At 38.8% G+C, this 22097-nt stretch overlaps 1 protein-coding gene across 5 annotated transcripts in view; it reads right to left on the bottom strand.

Annotated features, from left to right (window-relative positions):
* Positions 1-22097, bottom strand: part of PARVA (parvin alpha) — a 65449-nt gene that overhangs the window by 4982 nt on the left and 38370 nt on the right. For all 5 annotated transcript variants that reach the window (XM_037402529.1, XM_037402528.1, XM_037402532.1 and 2 more), the window contains 11 exons: positions 16550-16639; positions 16381-16451; positions 15665-15767; positions 13573-13713; positions 11491-11606; positions 6100-6158; positions 5031-5050; positions 3569-3630; positions 2799-2867; positions 1053-1154; positions 182-254 (listed from right to left, as the gene is read on the bottom strand). In XM_037402529.1, the coding sequence (XP_037258426.1) occupies positions 182-254; positions 1053-1154; positions 2799-2867; positions 3569-3630; positions 5031-5050; positions 6100-6158; positions 11491-11606; positions 13573-13713; positions 15665-15767; positions 16381-16451; positions 16550-16639 (906 nt within the window). The remainder of the gene's footprint in view (positions 1-181; positions 255-1052; positions 1155-2798; positions 2868-3568; positions 3631-5030; positions 5051-6099; positions 6159-11490; positions 11607-13572; positions 13714-15664; positions 15768-16380; positions 16452-16549; positions 16640-22097) is intronic.

Here is a 22097-nt window from a genome sequence, read left to right as displayed (position 1 = left end):
GAAAAAAAGCATGACTATCAACCGCTTAAAATACAGTTACCTGAGCACTTCAAAAACGTATCTTGCCTTTCACTCTTAGATTAACATTTTAACCTTCATTTAGCTATACCACAATCCTATGAGATATGATGTGGATCCAATGCAAATTTTTAAGGCGATACAAAAGAAGTATAATAGATACCTTCTGGTCTTGGCTTTGGCTTTTCCAATCCACCATCCTGCATTAGCTCAAATGCAAAGGATACATTGAGGACCTAGTAATATAATAATGGTAGTCATTACTGTGAACTACATACAGTATAGTATAAATGGTCAAATCAAGATGTATTTAAAGCTGCAGACTCGGATGCTCAGAAGGAAAAACTAGTCAGGGGTCCATATATCAATGGAAGAACTGGTCCATGGAATGCAGACAATCCATTGGTGTGTTTTTTCTGGGTGGTGATGGTGGTTTCAGAAATACAAAAGTATTGCAAAATAACATGTGACCTAGTATCACCCACAGAAAAATTACTTAGGAGTAAGAATAGCCCACCTCCCACAAGTTCAAAAATTGGAACATGATGGCCCATTAAGTGCTCGGCTTGAATAGACAGATGAATTGCCTGGATAGCAACAGGCAGTAAGGCAACAGTTGGTCTTAAAGTGATACATTGTACATATATGTCTTCATGCTTCCAAAAACATGAAACCTTTCAGATGTTGAATTCTTGGATTTTGGACACAAAAATATCAGTTCTGTCATCAATTCCTGTGAATAATTCCTTACACACTTAATGAACAGTAAGTCTGATTCAATGACAGCATCACACAATGGCTGCCAAAATCAGTTAATACTTGCTAACCACCCCGTTATTAATATATATTCCCTTTTATTCCAGGTAAACATGATACTAAGACCTTGAAAATGCTTGGAAATTGTTACCAGCACAGTCCTCTCTTGATTTCAGCTATTTACATCAAATTTAAGCAGGAAAGTTTATGACATCCTTGTACTACTAAATATGTTTATATGTTTATTTGTCTGTCACACAAAAATGAAATCTAATTACCTTTTGTTCAAAACTATCAGGAGTCAAGAAAAAGCTGTGCAGAGGAACAAAATAGCCTTCTAGGAGACCCATGAGCAGAACTAAGTACACACCATCTGCAAACTGTAAAAAAGACATTCCTCAGTACATTTTCTGAAGAATAACTCATTGCTTTGCTTAATGAACAAGATATATATTGTCTAATGCAAAATTGTCATCAAACTACTAACACAAATATTTTAAATTGCAACTAAAAGATCTCATCTCCCTTCTTTGATTCCTTTTATTTAGTTAGTACTTTCTGTTATGTCTTCTGCAAAACTGACATAATGCCAAAATACACACGCAGAGTAAAATCCCTGGAAAGACAGGTGGTCAGTGGCTTTGATCTAATGCCTTTGCTTTCTGTTACTAGTTGTGGGGAATCAGAACAGCCACCTTTCAAGCTCTCAAATGGCATGCATTCCCTGAGCAGAGAAACACAGAATGGAGGTGCAATCCCATGACTGCCCCAAAATTCAGTATATTGGAGGAAATGAAGGAAAAAAGAATCATCTTTGTCCACGTTCTGCAAGTCTGTGTCAATCCAATTTTAAGTGTATGTAATTACTGGGGGAAGACATCTAATTGCTATGATATATGTTCATCCTATCTAAAAAAAATAGCAACATCCATAAGATTTTGTTAAAGGCCCATCACTCTTACCCCTGTGGCATCAGGTCTATCAGTGCTCTGAGATATCCTTGCAATCAAACTGAGTTACTTGAAGCAGCCCATCACCTTCCCAAGGTCGGTAATTTCGTTCAACTGATAGAAATACAGCCTCTCATCTTAGGGAATACTGTTTCAGATAAATGCTTAAGGGGTTTCTAGGTACATTTGAATAATAAGTTTTCTCCAGAAGTAAACAAAGCAGTAAGCAGGCATAGGGAACGCCCTTCTGAAAGCCCTCACACATTACTTCCATCTAAACCTTAATTTTACCATTGAAAAATCTTTACCAGATTGATAGCTATTTAAATAAACCAGAGACTGTTAATAATATGTATCAAGACATAAAACAAAACCTGTCCTAAGACACCTGGGTTTTTTTGATAGTGCAGATACCATCCTTCCTGCCTGACCTTGTAATTTTCTTAGGATAACTGCTGCAATTGTTCACATGGGGAGGTATTAATACAGCAGGATTAAGCTTTTCTTTTAGCTTCTTTTCAGCCAATTTAGCAGCTGAGAACAAGAAAGAAGACCATGTATCACATTATTTCTGTGGTGCAATCAAGCCTGCAGCCCAACTGTACAGCTGCCTATACACTTGAGTAGCTTTACTTTTAAGAACGTATCTCACTGAATGGAGTCATTGTAATCCCATGGAATTGCCTGCTTGTGTAAAGGTAGGCAGGAAACAACTGTTCAGCTTGACATTGGAACAAACCAAGAGGGCAGAGTTCTTTCCTCATCAAAACAAGCACAGGTTCTGCTTACAGCACTTGGCAGTGCCCGAGAGGTAGCATCTGTTAATTAATTTTTATTCTAATGGAAGCACAAAACTGTTTTAGAGAAATTTAGCTGCCCTCATGATTTCTTTGCTGAATTGGTGAGGATCGTCTTCATAAAACATATTTAGAATTGAAGAGTTTCCCATCGAAATAACAATTTAGAGCTCTATGAATAATAATAATTCAATTACATTTCTGCATAAAGTTGGGGGCACTGCGCATAACACAGCACAACTATCCCTCCTCTTTAAGAAAGGCTATAAAATACTACCTGGGTCTCCAGTTCAGTCACCTCCAAATTCAATTTATTCAGATGCTTGTTCACAAAGGTGATGAGAGTCTGAAATAGGAAAACAATGTAACGAAGGCCTATTCAGTAAGGCAGCAGTTCAACTCATGCAGTATGAACTCTACCCAGAAAAGAATCTGCAGGAGTGAAGAGACTGCAACACAAATTTTAAGTTTTAAAAGTGAAATGTAGCATGAACAAAAACAGTATCTTTTTTTTTTCCCCAAGAATGAAGAACAGAAATAAAATGAACACAATGTATATAAATAAAAATACACTGTTAAAACATAGTAATACTTAAAAAAACCCTTGTAGCAGACTTACTGTAAGGAAGTGGGTAATAGGACTCCACTCATGTCTGACAGCAGCCAAAACACTCTAGGTCAGACCCTTGCCAGCTGTAAACTGGATACCTCTTTGGCATCAATCAGTACATTCAATCTACCAGTTGGGTTCTACTCAACATACGCTTTGTGGGATGGAAATTCTTTTTGATTCCATTCTTTTTGATAGAAATGTTGATAACTACGTGTTGTTCTGTGTTCCAAAGTTAAGTTCATGCTGCTAAATATTGTAAAAAGTAACATTATAATGATGAATTTGTATATTTAAGCATAAGGCTTAATTGTATTTAATGTGTGTAAACTATGCCAATTATAGATTATGTACATACACACGACATATGTACAAACAGATTCACACAAGCATGCACACAAACACATTATGTATTTCAAAAATAAAAATGTTCCAACCTTTTTCACTACATTGAGCTTGTCTGGAGCATGGTCAAATAAAGTGTCAAATGCATCTCTTTCTGAAAAACATTCAGAGATGTTAATACACTGAGCAGCAGTTGTCCAAATGCAAAATAAACACTTATAAAGGCACATACCCATTTGAGACATCACAGTCAGCAAAAGGTTTCAACATATTCTCTTTATATTCCAAATACCATGTATTTTGCATACTGCTCTCTTGCTATAAGCTGCTAGTAACTTATTCTCTATGGTTTATAAAAAGCATCGTTTTCAAGTAGGATTTGGATTACCTAATAATCCTGTTTTTCATAAATAAAGAATGATACATTTATGCATAAAAGCTTAAACAGCCAGATACAAGGAGCTAAGTAACGAAATCATTTTGTGTAGAAGACCACGAGTTTGCGTCTAGAGTCACTACACCTGCAGAGGAAGATTTTCCCCATGGGCCACTGACTGCTTTGCGGTGCGCTATATTATTAACCTCCTCAAGCAAGCTTATGATTACACAGCTGCAATATGATTCTTTGTATAGATGTTTTGGGCCATTCTGATATGCAATTTTGGACATTATCAACAGGACGGACAACCTAGGGTAGCATGGCTGGAGGGCTACTGGAGCCACCTTCTGAAGAAAACAGAAAGAAAAATACAAAAAGGTACCAGAGCCTTTTCTAGAGGAATTTCCATTTTGACAATCTCCTGAATGATAGTTAATGACTCCATAAAAAGCTGCATTCATATTCCTCAAAAAAAAAAAAAAAAAAAAAAAGAGAAGCTAGAGTAGACCCAAATGCATTTGTAGAAGGCAGACTTTATACAAAGTACGACTGCGCAGGGATACGACTGGGAGAAGTCGTCACACATGAGGCCTTTTAAATCAGCTGTAAGGCAACCACTGAAATACTGCAAGAAGCAAATGCTAAATTCTTGGTGGAACTCCACCTAAGCTCCTCAGATGAGTGTTTTCTGTTGGCCAGGCATTTGGCCAGTCTCAACACTAGCAGTAAGACATACCAGGCACAGGAACTTGCATGGTGTTTAGGCCTGCTGAATAATGACTCAAAGCCATTAAAGTGTAAGCAGGTTACATATGCAAGAATGCCAACAAGTTCACTAGCTGGTTTATGATAAGACATCATTTCATATTATGCTGGGAACTTATGACCATTAATACTATTACAGTAATGTTCTGGAGGTTAAACCACAAAGCACCTGCAAATTAACACGTGCTGAAAAGCAATGAAATGTGTTTTAAAGACAGTCAAACTGATTTTAATGCTTTTTTCCTTTTGGTAACTGCCACAACAGCTTGTGGTGCATATATTTATATATCTGCCAGGGCAACTGGAAATCCTCTACTTCCTTACAGTTTGATCAAAGTGACCACCCATTGCAGAACTAATATATATACTTTGGCTACTTCAAGAAAAAGATAATAATCAAATGAGCTTACCATGCCTTCCAGATAATGCCCTATGAAAAAAAAAAAAAAAAGAAAAAAAGAACAAACCATAGTTACATATCATTCACTTGCAGATGCTGTGCTGCAAAAGAAAACAGCATATACAGCCAAATCTTCAGCTTGGTGAATACTGGAGAATATCCATGGAATTAAGAAAACCTTCATCAAGTTACTCCTACTGAGAATCTGGATTATTCTGGAGTCCATCAGTATAATATCTCCTTGCTTGACTAAAGTCTCACGGGAGGCCAGATCTCAGATTTCCTACTATTGAACCAAATCAACGCACCTTGCCCAAGTAAAGAAGGCTTCCTCGTGTTGATTTTGTGAAATTTTTTCCCCTTTGCTTTAAAGATGCACTTTCCACATCAACTACAATACAATTCCAGCCAAAACAATGCTTGGATTGGGTTCTCAAGGACTGCAGCATTTTGCTCCAGTTGATACTTCATATAACTATTACACATAAGCAAATCGATAAAGATTAATAAGTCGTCTATGGTCTGGCTTCTCTCCATTCTATTTGAAACGAAGATATTCTACTATTGCTCTCTGTTGGTTTGGAATAACTTTTCGGTCATGAACTGTTCGGTGAGATGACATGTACAGGACTCACTACCGTCATTTTACATTCACAAAGTCCAAACACCTAAAACCAGTCTATCACACTCCTGTTTGAAAGAATCTAGTTCTCCATCAAATAAATACCAACATTAAAGAATGAAGCATTTTTGCTTGAAGGACTTTTGAATAAAATAAATAAGAAATATAATAAATACAGAAATAAATTAATAGTAGATAAAATAGAGATTATGTGTATTTTCACTCTCTTTTGTCCTGGCCTCCTTCTTTTAGATCCTCAGCTCTCTATTTCCTCACCCTTTTGTATTTTTTTGATGCATGTTTGCAGGTCTTGAAAAGGCTAAAATACAGTGACTGGCTGATGCATCGTCTTCCCTGGAACCCCAATACCAAAATCTAAATATCAGCAAATGTTTGAATTTCTGAGACGCATCTGTGTTCAATTACTGAACTGCTGGCAAAAGTGGTGTTGACATACTCAGTGTTACCAGTTATTTCCTCTTGGATTTGTCGAGACTGGAGGATTCCTTCTCGTTTCTGGGGAGAAAAAAAAAAAAAAAAAAAAAAGAGAGAGAAAAAAAAAAGTAATGTTTAATGCTTAAGGTACAGTAAAAAATTATTTGTGATCCACAAACATAATTAGATGAGAAACCTGCAAAATAAGAACTTATTTTAAACAAACTTACAGTAATATATTATTTCACCTTGCAAGTATTTCAGAAAACTCTTTTCTACATTAATAAGAAACTTGAAACTCCACCTGTAGAAGGAAGTATTTCTTTTCCTTTCTCCATTGTTCTTAATTCACTTTTCTTTTAAAAGCCCCAATTCAGCAACACATTTGAAACACCCTAACACATATGCAAGTATTTTAGTAGAGGTATGTCTAGGTGAGTTGAATTGACCGTATTTCAATGAACAGCTTGGCAGATGGTGCCCATGTTTCTCTTCTGAAAAAACGTTGCTCCCAGGCTATCCGTCCTTTCTGCCCTGTTCGTGCACTTTCTTTTTTGCCTTGGTGTTTTCCTTTTCTGATTTCTCTGCACACAAAGAGCTCTATTTGCTTGTGATGGAAAACGAAAATGGTCTGTTCCAGACCCTAGTCACCTCCGTGTTAATCCACGCATTGATTCCAATGTCCTTCAGACGCGAGAAGCCCTTCGTACATGGTGCTGAGTGGCCTGTGTCTAGAAGCTGTACACAAAATGGCAGAAGCCAACTCAAATGGTTGCTATTTCAGTCAGTTGGAAAATGAAGGAGTTTAAAAATTTGACATTGTTTCCAGTATGCTGATCAGTCATCTGGTGGCAGTGTAAATACCACACATATGTTTTGCCTCTTTTTGTGTTCTCTCTGTTAGTTCTATTCACTGGAATTAGTAAAATTTTGCAATACAGAAAGAAAAGTCAGGCAAACGCTGACGACTGCATGTACAGTCTAGACATTAGACTATTATTCATGATTCTTTACTCCCTGTCATACAAGGAAATGAGAAAAATAAATTTATGCTACTCCTAGACTTGTCTCTTATGTGGAAAAGAGAAAAGGAGAATAATCTTTTGGAAAAGTCCTTCCTGGCATGTGAACTGAGGCTGCTGCTTTTCCCTGCCTTGGAGATGATAGCACTTGAGGCAGCCCTTGGTGCATGAAGTGCTGAGGATTTGGCTAGGCTTCAGTCTATTACTTCTATACTGCATTACTAAAATATATGAGGATCAAACTTACTTTCTGCAAGAAAGTCATACATGGTACCCCCTGGGTCACTCCAGCCTGGCACTTGGAATAATCTCAACTGTACTTTTAGCCAGGCGATAGTTTCAGGAATTCCCCGTTACATTTTTCAATATATTTTACTAAATACCTTGCACATGGTTAAAAATGCATTCATGGAGGATTTAAAAATGCATTAAAAAGAGTGGAGTCCAGTGTGTTACATGCTGAAAGAGGGGGCACAGAACGGCTGCCAAGACATCTTCTGACACATACCTTGAAAGTCTGAAGAAAAACTACATCATTTAGGGCTATCTTCATTTCCAGCTTGTGCAGAAAGCAGTAAGTATTTGCACTTGAAGTTACAATCTAGTTCATGCTAGCTCAACTTAGAATTCCACTCTGAGACTTTTGTTTATTTTTCCCTTTGCTGCAGGGTGAAAGGAAACATTTACTTCCTCCTGATGATGACTCTGACAAGCCAATGATTGCCTTCTGGAGCAAAAGCCCTATCACTCTTGTCTCCTGGAGGAGTTGAGCATCATAGCAACAGCAACTGTACTTCTCGATGGCCAACCGAGTGATCTGGGAAAAGAAAAAGCTTCTGGTACTCTGCCTTCCCTCTGCAACCTTAATCCTATTGTTGATGAAAAAAAGGCAGGCCATCAAGCCCTAGTTTTGTGCCTGGCATCTGATCACTAATATTACTGGAATTTCCACACTGCCCAAACATGACACGCATCTGCTGGATGCTTATTTGACCAGCACATGTCATGATAGATTTTCCAATACTTTTGATTTGTAAAAAGACTGGTGAAAAAGTCCCAATGGCAACAATCAGAACCGACCCTAGAAACACTACTCTAAGCGCTTTCTCTGTGAAGGCTGCTTCCCACACATCTTTTGCACTTTAAAAACCCAAAATTGACCCTAACACTGATGTCACCTGTTGTAAAGCTTGTTTTATACTAGACAGAGAACGACATAATATTCTTAAAAAAACAAAGAAGTGCTACTGAGGACTGAAACATTGTCCAGTAATGTTCCTTAAAGACAACAGTGGCTATAACTGAAATAACAAATGATAAAAATGAGTATCTATTATCTGAAAGTCACTGAGAAATGAGGCATGAATTAAGATTCCCCATTGCAAAGAAAAGCTGGATGCACATTCTAGCAACCACAGAAGACTTTATTTGGACAGGCTTGACGTTTTCTTCCCTCACAGCTGAAAGACTCCAGTAAGGGCCATGAAAGATCTTCCTAATCATATTTATCCTTTTAAATTGGCGACTACCAACATAGTGACTATACATCTGAAATTTGGGAATATGTCTAGAAATGGAAAGAGTGTCTTCATCTCTCTCCATGTCAGCTGTATGTTAGCAGTTTTACGTAACTGAGGGCCAACTGCCTAATTTCCCACACAAAGTCCCACTGTGAAAACCCTCCCATTACTTGAAAGGGTTTTGCCTATGTATTGTTGCTATCCATTTCACCTGGAGGATCATGCTTTATAATTGCCCTACCAAAATGAAATGTACCACTATTCTGGAGCTTAAAAGAACAAATACATTTATCACAGGTTCAAAAAAAAGACTTCTTGGGAACCTGGAGGCAATGCTGGGCAGAAACATTTCAGACCTTCCCAGGCAGTGGAACCAATGATCTCAGATTAAGCTTGCGATGTACGCGTTCTTCTAATCTCATTAATACCCTACAATAGTTATGTACCCAAGAATTGCTGTCCCAGTATCCAGAACATGCTAAAGCCATTCTGGCTGCTCTGCCAATGCATTCTTATACTAAATTACATCTCTTGCACACAAACAATCTGTCATTTAACTATTTGTGAATGGCATAAATAAATAAAAAGAGGCAAAATGATGGCAAGATCCAGCTCTCCACAAAAGCTCTCTCTTGTTCCAGTAGAAATTATCAAACAAAGCCTGGGCTTTCTTCAAACGTATTCATGCTATCAGTATGGAAGGAAAAGAAAATAATATAACAAAATAGCTACAAAAGATCCAACTATCACATTTTTTCCCAAATCAGCTTGTAACCCAGATTTCACATTACTCTCATTGCTAACAGCTTTTGTACAAAACAGCCAAGGGAAACAACCTTTCTTAATAACTGTGCTGATTACCTGTTGGGCAGGGGCACATATTTTGTTTCAGAAACATCTTTGTTTCTATTTCAATAAACTACGCCCAGCTAACACAGCAACCCTCCCATTTTATGTGTTTCTAAACCTAACAAAATCATGAAATGAATTCACAGTCTTCCTTAAAGAGTTCATAGAAGTTCTTAGTTCTTTTATTTTTCTCTTCTCTACTATTCCCTTTATCAAACTGTATAGAGCAGAATTTAAAACCAGCTACCACATAGTCTGTTAAGTTTCCCTAGGCATGACCTTATTTTACAGAACGTATGATGGTTTAGAACATGAGGCGTGCAAGTTTAAACACTAAATTAGGCTTTAGGATCTGCTGATTGTTGATTAAAACTTTCACTGAGTTCAAAGAGCAAACGATAAATTATACAGAACCGATCCCACAGGACACAAACGTCAGATTTAAAAAATAAAAAAACCCAGACCCCCACCATAAAATTAAAATGAAAAATGTCTCCAACACAATTACAGTAAGGATACTGGCCCCCACCCTCTGCTAACAGGAATCAGCATAACTCTGGAGTTACACTGATTTGCTTTCACCACGGATGGGGTCTGCAGGACTAAATCTTCTGCAACATAACTTGGATTTTATTCTGGAGCAACTGCTTTCTCTGCAATTCACTGGCGCCTGAGCTACAGTGGTGTAGCTAAGAGGCAAAGCAGTGAGCCAGATTCTCCCACTACTTATTGTTTTTAAATTGGTTTATCTGTGCCGACTTCAGTGGATTTGCTATTGTACTACATTAGCCTATTAAACAAGGGGACAATTGCATCCATTGATTTCAATGGGAATTTTGTCTGGACATAAGGAGTGACAGCAGAATGCAGGATCTGGTTCTTTATTTTAGGACTATGCTCTTTTTCCAGTTTAGTTTCTCATCCCAAAGCTGCCCTGACTGCTGCACTCCTGATTTCTTAAGCTGTGTTTGGTAGAACTTTGAGATAAACCAAATTTATAATAGCCAAAGAAAAGTGCTTGAAAATTGTATTCCTCTGACATCTTAGACATGCAAGTGCAGATTTGCTGGGGTTCTCTTTCATGATCTGCAGAGAAAACTATGAAGCAGAATCTGAGAGTCAATGAATCATTATCAAGTGTCAGTGATATATCTTACCGGAGACTCTCCTTCAGATTCCTCCCTAAATTATGAAACTTTTCTGATATGAACAGTGGAAAAAGGAGTGGTTACTTTCTCAGATCTGTCCCAAAGATTTTCAGCCACATAAAACTCGAGCAATAGCTCTTTGCACCAGATACTTCATGGTAACATCAGTTAAAATGTATAAATAAAGACAGCTACAATGCTAAAAATAAAGGCAAAGTTAATTGGAAAGAAAGAAAAGCATATTCATCGGGAAAAGGCCAAATAAGATAGAGCAAGCACAAGTCCAACTGCAAGAAAAATGATGAGCAGAATAACATGAAGAGTTTGGATGGCTGAGGCTCTAGCAAGACTGACTGACACAAAAGATTTAGTTGACAGGGCGTTTTTTTGCATGCTTATGATAAAGCCAACGTTGTAATCAGACTAAATTAGCACACACAAGGCTGAAAAAGAATATTGTCACCTAACATGAATCTGAATGTAATAAACAGTGACAATTCATCATTCAGTGCCAAGAATGATTTGAATCTCTACACAAGTGAGAAGACCGTCAAAAATGGGAAAAAAAATAATTCTAGAGATCATATTGGGTGATAAACACATTCCAACAGTAATAATGCTTCATATATTTTTAATGTCAGAGTCTGGCCACTTCACAATCAAAATAAGATATTCTGAGCCACAGCTCAATCTGGGAAAGCACTTCTGCATTTTTCTGGTTGAAGCATTGTCAGCAGGGAAGACGCATGTGTGTTTCTTGTCAGCCAAAGAGACACACACATGCCCACCCAAACAGAAACTCTAGATGTATTTTTCAAGAAACCCATCCAGCAATTTCACAACACTACCAAGAGCTATTTAACACCTCTCTTACCTGCACAACAACCACCTGAATGGACACATGATCTGGGAGTCTGATGGGTGCTCGAAAATACTGTGATAATGCAACCAGAAGATGAAGTATTGCCACAAGACTTTTAGCATGAACAGCTGAAATAGATATTAAAAGCACAAGTTACAAACTGCAAAGTAACTAGAGCACATATTTTTACTTTTTAGGATGCAGGGATTATGGGACTCTTCTCCTCTTGCCACCTGGAGCCAGAGGGCACTTTTAAGACACCTCACCCTTACTGGTCTCCCCCTGTTCAACTGGTCATGCGAACGCAGCCCCGTCAGTAGTATGTGTCAGCACCAAAGCATTACTTTTTGCAACATGTCTGGATGCCACAGGCTTGTGTAGATGGAAATCCAAAGCTAATCCAAAAGCCAGATTTCATGTTCGGCAGTTTAAGTGCTGTCTCTGCATTCTCCTTGCCTTTCCTTTATTCCCTTTATTTCAATAAGGATTTATAGACTATCAGAAAGATATTTTTGTACTCATAACATGCACTTATTCATTTTTAAGTGTCACAATGTCTGCAGGATGATAAACGAGCCTATTTTGGCAGAAGCCTTAAGCAATAACTTACTAAACTCAATGACTCAAACATTCCTCATGAAGTTGTTATAGTTCTTGTTATTGAAGCTTTTTCACAGCAGGTTTCATATGGGTAGTTAACACTAACACAACTTACAAGATATCAAAAGCCATACTGTAGGAAATCCTTAATCAAGTATCAAACCATTGGCATGAAAGTGAATAATTTCTAGTTCTTATTATTGCCTTTCTTCTTCTTCTGTTTTGTTTTTGCATTTATAGTCTTCCCCAGAGCACTATTCCTAAATGATATTTGATAGCTACATTACAGTGCACTTAGTTTTTTGTACTTGAACTACCCAATAACGACTACTTTACTTCCCTGGTAAAGCAGGATCCAATGCATTAAAAAAATCCTTCTTCATTATCTTCCAATGCAAGTCTCAACTATGCCGTGGAGATACCCGCTCATATAAAATGCAGCACTGCTGACAAATTTTGCTGGGGTGCCAGTGGTCATGGATGAGGTGCTTTAGCAGAATACTAAAAAGACGTCTGTCTGCCTAGCACCAGCATGTGCTACAGCTGGCTCCAGCTGCTGCTGTCTATCTTTACTTTAGCTCTAAAACACATGTAAAACATTAAATTAAAACTAGAAGTTAAATTGTCAGGCCACTCTAAACACCCTGCCTCCAGCTGCATTACAGAGAATGGAAAAAACCTGAGGGGAGGTTGAAAAGAGATGGGGACAGAAAACTCAGCGGGACCACACGAAGGGGAAAGTCAGAGATGCCTCATGTTCACCCTTCCTCCCTCGAGCTATTTCTCTCCCTCTCACTAATTTGTTGGATGGAATGGGAAACAAAACAGCTCAGCTCAAGGCAGGTATAGGAGACAGGGAAACTGCTAGATACTGGTCAAGGCATTCACCCGTGTGAAATGATTCGGGTTACCAAATTTAAAACAGATTAAAAGAGGCCTAATTTTCTACAACTGATGATAACCTGCTTTCTGCAACACTTATGTACTAAAATGACTTTTGTTGGGCCACTGAGGGCATTTCTATTAGTTATTACTATATTCATTTTTAATACAGTAGAACAAGGAAGGGTACAGTCCTAGTCTAGATGACAGTTTTGTAATCCAAATCAGTGGTTCAGATTTAGCCTTAAACAGAAACATTATTCATCTCTATGTTGCAAATTTTACACAACCTAGGGCCTAACCTTCCTTCTGCCCATTTATGCAAGTACTTGCCCATTGCAACAAACCAATTTAGTAACAGAAAACTTCAGTCCATATGCATACCAGTATAAGAGCAGAAACACCATACTTCGACAGACTCTGAAAAGACAGTTTATTTAAATTGGAGGATGAGCACCAGTAAAGGGATCTGGAAGTGCCCTGCAGACCAGCTCCTGCCATAAAACCAGGTTTCAGCCTTCCCTTATCATTGGGTATTCCAGAATTCCAGATAGCAGCTACAAACTCTCGCCTGTCAACAAATGAGAACAGCACAGAAAACACACAACTTACAGTCAACGTTCCATTTAATGCTTCTTGGAGGGAGTTTAAGGGTTTCATTGATCTTTTCAAGCACTGTCTGTAGCTTCTGTTTCTGAGCAATTTCAGACTGAGTAACTTCAGCAACATTCAGCTTTTCACTTTCAAGTTTCTCTGAAGAGGTAATAGAAGAAAAAACAGAAGAAAAACCATTGTCAGCTCCACAAAGAACATAAAGACATTCCATGCACCCAAGTGTACATTCAAGAGATATTAGAATTCCTAGTTTTAAAATTATCTGGTTTTCCTTCCAGAGCCACTTTCCTCCACACTTCTGAGCTCCTGAAGATACAGCTCACATTTTCTTTTTATTTACCTATTGCCAAGGGGAAGCCAAGTATTAATGAAAACCACACTACTGGCTAACAAATACTTGCTGCAACTCCCTTCAGGGAACATCAGACTCGGAGGTAAGGCCCATTACTTCTATTGCTACTGCATAAAGGGTATTCAGTACGCAAGTGGCTTGTACAGCAGATCATCAAACCTAGGAAACAAGGTATCAACTTTAAGGAGACTTGTTTCATCAGCCTCAGCCTCCTGGCTTCTCTCTCAGACTCAGGACATACAAAAAATGTTACTTGGCCCGTTTGTGATAAAAGTGAAGTAACACCACACTCACAGAGATGGAGAATGCACCCAAGAAATGAGAACAAGTATTTCGAGAGGTATGAAAACAACTAAAAAACCCTGGGTAATTTCTTTCTATGAAACCACAGCCCATTTCTGCACTCAACACTTGCAATAGATTTTAAAATACTCTACGAATTGGATTGTTAATAATTAGTACAGATTGCTAGGTATACACAAACATGGCTTAATGCTTACCATTAAATAATAAGCAAAGAAAATTTAACAGTGAAAGCTCCCTGATAACCAGAAACAAAATGCTTGGTTGCCTATCCATTTACTTCTATGAAAGAAAATCTTCTTAAGAGGTAACTTCTTAAGCTATATCTTATTTGGTAACAGCTGATCTTGTTCTCATCAAAGCCAACCAAGGCTCTTCCCAAAGAGAGTGAGCCTGAGCTACCAGCCTACGAATCCTGCCATGGAGAGACTGCTATCTCCATGAGTTTCTTGTGCCTCCACAGAAAATCAGTCTGTGCATAGTCTCACAACAAGACCAAAGTCTTCAGTTAGCATAAAAGTGATCCACAGGGAATTAAGAGTAATGGAAAAGATTCCACTGAAATCAATAAGTGCTGGATCAGTATATGCATATTTAGAGTCAGGCTGTATCTGATATGCATTTCTGGGGTTTGGGTAAAGTCACTGGAGGGCTGCCCATGAGAATCAAATTGCTCAGTCTGGAGCATATCCAGTCCATCACCATATAGTCAATAGCTTAACCATTCATAGAGAGGAATAACCTGTGTAGTCTTATTAGAAGTGCTCACATGATGTTTCAAGATTCATTTAAGATACTGAAAAGAAATTTACTGGAGACTTTATGAGCTGTAATAACTAAGTAAATGGCTTCCAAGCCAACAGTTAAAAAAGCACATGCCAGCTCTGCATTAGCAGTTTCTTTTCTCTATCTGTTTCTCAGCTGAAGCTCAGTTTGCAATCCACTGGGTACCATTACCTCAGTAACATTAAAAGCCAGACATCAAATCAGAAAGAAATTCCAACTTTCCAGAGGAACTCTGCGATGTGAAGAAACTATAGTATGGAACCAGCAGAGATTAAAAACATCCACCGTTGTACTGAAAATACCCTTGCCTTCAAACTTACTTTCCACTTGTAACACGGTTAAGTTTGTACAGCACATATGCGGATAATAAATTTAAACGGAGTGAATACTGTTGCCAAGACAAGAACCCTCCCTCTCTAGCACCCCAGGTAGGCTTTATGCTGTTCTCATCAACTACAGAACACTACACATTGCACTGTAGCTATAAGGATTGTGTGTACAGCCTATTGCTCAAGGGTCTCATAACACACTGCTATTTTTATATCACTTAGTGGCATATGTAAGATGATACTAAGGCTCCTAAGTAGGAACCAGTGATCCACTTACTTACAAAGTGCCCCAACAGCATGCACATACATTTTTTCTTACCAAATAATTTCTGCAATACTTGTCCATCATACAGGTCTTCAGCCAAGTCTTTCACAATAATCCTCTCTCCAACCAACACATCATTAATCCAGTCAATTAATACCTATATGGGAAACACAAATTTGGCAGTATTATACACTATTCATTTGCAATTTAAAACACATGTCATTTTGTACAATGATGAAAATAGTTAGCAGAAAGAATACCAAATTTGCAATGGCTCAAAATATAATCAGTCTGAAATACCATCAGAAGAGAACAGGAAGGACTCTTCTAAAGGTGGCTGTGTCAGTGCACCGTAAGATCTAGACAAATACCTGATTGATGCAGTGCCTTCTGGAGTGTAATCCGTCCTTTGCTTTCGGTAGTATTTTAACATTTTATTGTGAAGCAAAAGGTGTTGAGGTTGATTCTAATGAAGCTTCCCGCTACAGTTCCAACCCCAAGAATCACAAAGACTATGAGGGAAGTCAGTGTGATCTTGGATTGGGAGTAAGAATCTGGACTCAAGATTTTAATCCAGATTCTTAAGACTCTCTGTGCCATACCTAGAAAGAGATACTGCAACAAATGACCTGCCCATTTCACTGAGATGTACACACAATGTAGTTTAATTAATATCTAAACAGTGCTTTGAGATGTTCAAATGAAAGAAGTGGGGAAAGCATTAAAAAATAGTTTCGCTTTCCTGAAAGTGTTTACATGCTTTTTATTACCTTCATTAGTTCTTGTAATTTTGGGTCATTTCTTGAATTTGGATCAACCATTGTTCGAACTTCATTTTCCTCTGGAAGGTTTAAAAAAAGATGTTAGAAACTATTACAGACATGACATTTTATTTTACATCAAGCTTTTATGTTGAGATGTAAAATTGTTGTGAATTACCTAGCATAGTGTCCTCAGGGTCTAGTTCAAATGGAATTGGACTGAGAGGTAAGTTAATGGCATTTATTCCTTCTTCCTGTAATTCAGATACTAGGAAATAAAAAAAAAGAGCTTGGTCAAATTTCAATTCAATTTTACTTACTATTTCACTCTTGCTAAAAGTAGCATTAATTGTCTTAATTTCTTTACAAGAACATGACTCTATTAGATAAGCCACTAGGTGGAATTACAGCAATAAAATACAGCTCACAAAAAAGGGAGGCCTAGCTAACAAACCTTTATTTGTACGAGTAGATTTTTCATGGACAATGATACTGGAATCAATGCAACTTCCTCAAATCTTTTGCAGGGTAAGGCCCATTTGTCCTCAAACTTTAAAAAGCTCACTTGCATTTTAATGGTCCTGACATTTTAACACTAATGAATCATTTTAGTGGAGGGAAACTATTATTGCTCTCAGCTATGTCATCCTTGCTCTGGACATGCTTCAAGTTTAGCTAATTGGGAAGAGCTGGGCCTGGCTGTACATTCACGCAGGAGCTGTCAGAAGGATAAACTGTTTAGAACTGGAGGTGCAGTTGCAGCACATGGCTACCTCCATCATTCAAGTCAGAGACCAGCTGGAGCAGACTGTGGGACGCTTCTGGCCTCTGTTCTTGGCCTTTCTTTAGCAGAAACTACAGCAGCAGGACGCAGGTGAAAGACAATGAACCCTCAAAGGTACTGCCTTAGTGTAGAGTTCAGACCAGGTTGAGGAAGAACTTGGACACAGGAATGGGGAAGTAGTCCAAAATCCCATAGTTTGGAGATGCCCACAGCTGTCAGGAAATATGGACAAGTTCTTACTCAGCCAGAGTCCCCTAACGCTGCAAAAATCAACGTTCTTGTCATACACGCTCTGAGAGCATAGGAACAAAGATATCCCGAGAAGTGTAAAAGCAGTCCTGCCGCTAGTGCTGTACCAGGTGCAGCTCAGAGCAACTTCATTCATTCCTCTGGGTGACCCAAACTTTAACAGATTGCAAAGACAACTTCCTTCACTGCCCCAAAATGCCTCTGTAACAGAAGAGAATAAACACAAACGAGCCGATACAATAATCCAACCACTGTGGGAGAACACACAGCACTGCCCAGGGAGGGTACCCCCTCTGATGATCAGCCAAGTTTGTCTCTTGCTCTATCATCAATAAATCAGTACACACCTGACTTACCGAACCAGGCAAGAGCCTGACCATCTTACGAACAACAAGTAATGCTGTTCTGACTGCTCGTTTTCCAGTGTACAGACCTTTAGCAGAACTGGTTGTTAGCACTACCTGTTCCAGTCGGAGTTTAAACTTAAATAATTTAATTCAATCATCCTACATGTGTCCTAAAGATTCAGGTAGCTGTATACACCTTCTGACATGAACTAAAACATATGGGTTTTGTGCAGATACAGATCCACCATCTAACGTTTCAGATTTATTACCTGAAGCTTTCCTCAGTTTATTTTGAAAATTATAGAAACAATTTAGGTTCAGAGAAAACAGAAAAGTACAGAATGACAGTAGAGATCTTGTGTTTTGTCCCTGGCCCTGTGACTGTCTCTGAGTTAGCTTTTGAAAAACAATTTTACCTCTCTGCCTTAACTTCCTGGCTGAAATAAACAGCTAAGTTTCACATGAACACTGTGATAATTAGTCAGTTGGTGTGATAACAGTACTTAAAACTTTCCAGGTATTTTCTATGCCTTGTGAGATGTTTTGTGCTCTGCCAGATGAAATGCCTGTGCATGTTTCAAGAATCTGTGTAGCTGTATTCAGGCATCTATGTAAGGTTCATAGCAATAACTGCTGTTAGAATGCTTGTTACTTTTAATTGTACAAAAATAACTGAAAAATCCACTCCCTTAAATACTGAAACACTAACTTTGCTCCATACACTCACCCTGCTTGTGTATCTGTAAAATACAAATACTGAACAGCTCTAAAGAGTCATAAAATAATGTTGACAATAATAGTTCCCTCGATTGTTGTATATCCTCTAAAACTGATGGCTGAGAGCAATGGACCAAGTTAATCCCTCGTGTAACTCCACTGAGTTCTGAGGAGTTATAGCAAGGATGAATTTGGACTAGCATATACAATCTCAGGAACTGTTTACACTTAATGGCAATTTTTTGAACAGCTAGCACTCCTTAGGGAAAATCACTGTTGGTTTTATTAACCTCTTTGATTTTTATTTTTTCCCCCATTTCAGTTCAAAACGGTTATGGGCATAAAAACATTAGTGGATAGAAAATTTCCATGCAGAGGTCTTTCTGATCTGAAATGTTTAGTTCATGGAGAACTTCTGCACAAAGGTTCCTGGGCAGAAAACGTTTTTTTCACATCAGTCCCAAGAGGGAGCACAGTAAATGAAAACTGTTCAAGCAAACTTGCTCCACGGAGCTCTCCTATCCTGAAGGGCTGGATGCTCTGCTTGGGCAAGACACACCAGAAGAAGCAGTCTGCTTATTTTCCTAGAGAAAGACAGTGGGAAAAGCCTTTGGCTCCTCTCTCCAGGGAGCGACCCACTGGCAGAGCTCATGACACTTCTCCAGCAAGACACGGGTAGACCTTTCCAGGCTGAATGTTCTGCAAGGCATTCTTTACAAGGCCCACTGAATGTCCCCATATTTGTCCTCCAATGCGCACCGCTATTACATTCTACTTTTAATAACCTGACCATCATATCATCAGAGTTTCTGAAAATAAAGCAAACAAAAATCCACCATATCTTTGCACGGAAAAGAAACAAAAATACAAATAAAATAATAATAAATATACAGGAGAAACTAATACATTGATCTGTTCTAGAATACATTGCAAGTGTTGTATTAATTGTACAGCTGGAGCTAAGTCCTGCTTTGCTGTACACAGATATACACGAGTGGTGGTCTTGTTTCCCCCAGGCAGCTCACCCAAATCGCATACATTTCTCACACCTGCCCGAGCCATTCGCAGAACCTACCCAACACGCCTCCAGATGACCCAAAGATCCCAGATGGATCCAGTTTGCCAGAGAGGACAGCTCCTCCTCAGCCACTGCATTCTGCAGTGCGCAACCAATGCCCAAGGTTGGTATTAGTCCCATAATAAAGATTCCTCCTGCCCTCCCATCCCCTACAAACTGAAAACACGATGGAGAAACCCTGAGCCTGACAGCATCTTTTTCATTTTTTCCCCAATACTCAAAAGATTTAACTACAGATTAATACCACTGCTAAAAGGAGCAGGTAAGAACATGCATTGTATCAAGTTGTATGGAAAGAGAAAGAAAATGTATTATGTAGTATAGCCTCACTCTCTAAGAATTTCCATCAAAAAAGTTCCATGACAAACCACTATTATATCCTTAGGTGTTTATAGAAGAACCACAAAAATGTGATTGAGGTTAAGAGTTTGCATACCACAGTTTCAGCAGAGGAATCCATTTTCCAGCTGCTTTTCATTAATTTGTTTTAATTAATTTTCATGAAAATCACTCTGGCAATTTAAGATTTTAGTAAAAACAAATCACACAGCTTTGGGACAATTTTTGCAGCAGCTGAAATGAAAATAAAATCATCTAAGTTCTTAAAATACTTTGAGGAATGACTTGGCGCATCAGTAGCACCTCCACTCAGAGTCTCAGTGTGTAAAGACCCAGGAAGGTATGAGGGGGGACACAGCTGCAGTTCAGCTGTACCACACCAGTCGCCAGGAGCCAGACCAGTGCACTGTGACCTGTGGCAGCATCCTCTGATGCTTAACATGAGGCATGCTTGGCCCCTAGACAACACCAGCAAGCAGAGTTAAGAGCACCTTTCTGTTCTCACCCTCTGCTGTGGCCCAGATACAGCCCCGCGCATCAGCTGCCACAAGGCTTGTTCTCGTTGTGCTTACATTGGCATGATTAGGGACTTTATCCTTTTGGATGTAAGAGGAAAATCCAGTCCTTCTGTTTTTTACAGTCACCATGCTGAGTGGAACTGGGGGTTGAATGCACTTCTAAAGCAAGACCCTTAAAAGCCACAGGGTTACACATGGGCCAGATAAATCTCTGTGGATTGGCAATGTGAAAGTCCCAGTTTTAACTCTGGATAAGGAACGGACGCTTCAGCTCTGACTTCTGATTCAGCTCCACATGCCAAATTTGTTATGATGTAATCAAGCGCAACTCCACTGCTATCAGCTGTCAACAGACTTCCTCCTATCGTGCCAGCACCAAATTTGGCCCCCCGAGCTGGGGAGCCCACAGGCTTGTACCAACAGCAACTACAGCAGCTATTTTAAGCTGGATGGAGTTCTTACTGTTTTAGATGCTCTAGGATTACAAGGTCATAAACCTATGCTATCAAATCCACGCGGGTGCTCTGAGCCAGGCTTCACCCTTTGATGCATGCATCCAACTGCCATTGAAACCGTTGGACGCTGAGCACATCTGAAAGTGGAGTACTGCCCATACGGTTTAAATTGGCTTAATTCCTCTAGTACATGCAGCCTGTTGCTCCACATTGTATTTATTAGACAGTTTCATTTGGGTTTTTTACTTGTTTATTTTGTGCGCTGAAGGCTTTTTGCTGCTCTGTTTAGTATTCAGGGCTTAATGTTATTCTGATTTGAATAAAACACATCTTATTATTTGACTGAGCTCAGAAATGCCACATCACCCAACGCACTCTCTGTGGTTTAGACGTATTTTAGCATATCTATCCAAAGAATCATAAAATAAATACAGCAAGATGTAGTGTTAAATGGTCTCTCCTCTGAGTGCTAGAGCCATGTCTTTCCATATAATTGACTCCATACTTGCAAAACTAAAATTACTCAAGTGCTACAACACTAATGGGTCTATTCTGAAAGTTTGTGATTAACTAGAACCGAACCCTAATGCTGGAGGAGCACAGCGACAACACAATGCTTCTAACCTCAATCTTTCAAAACCAGGAGATTTAAATATATGCATATACACCTGCATAAATATATATACATACACACTTCTGCAGTTCTTGAACTGCCTGCCTTTCTTTAATGTATGGGGTTTCCATTCAAGGTCATCTCTGCCATTTTTAAGGTTGCAAATATTTTGTTTTGGAATTTTTTTGGGGGGGTGTTGGGTGGGCTATTTTTTTTTTTTTTCCAGAAACTGAGATTGGTTGCCATTCACATGACTCCAGGAGTTTAAAGTCAAAGGACAAACTACCTGATATTGTAAACTACCATGGCAGACAGCAGCTTTACGTGCCGTGTCTCTATCTGAAGCTACTCTTTCTTGGAACAAGCACCGCTTGGAAGGCTAGCTGCAGACACATTGCTGGAGTAACACTGCGTATTTGTATATACACCCACATGCAAACATGCATGCTTATACAACGTATGTTTACGTATGTAGCCAGAAATCACAGCCAGTTTAGAAAAATGCTGGTTTTCAATAAGAAATGTCTTTACTGTTTTGTATAGGCCAGAGATATTGACTCAATTAGAGCTGAGCCAAATTTAGATGAATCGCTTTTGGTTTCGTATTCCTCTTACTGGGTGCAAAT

Source organism: Falco rusticolus, chromosome 10 (assembly GCF_015220075.1).
Source record: "Falco rusticolus isolate bFalRus1 chromosome 10, bFalRus1.pri, whole genome shotgun sequence".
In the NCBI taxonomy this organism is placed as follows: Eukaryota; Metazoa; Chordata; class Aves; order Falconiformes; family Falconidae; genus Falco; species Falco rusticolus.
This window is presented reverse-complemented; position numbering and strand designations above follow the sequence as displayed.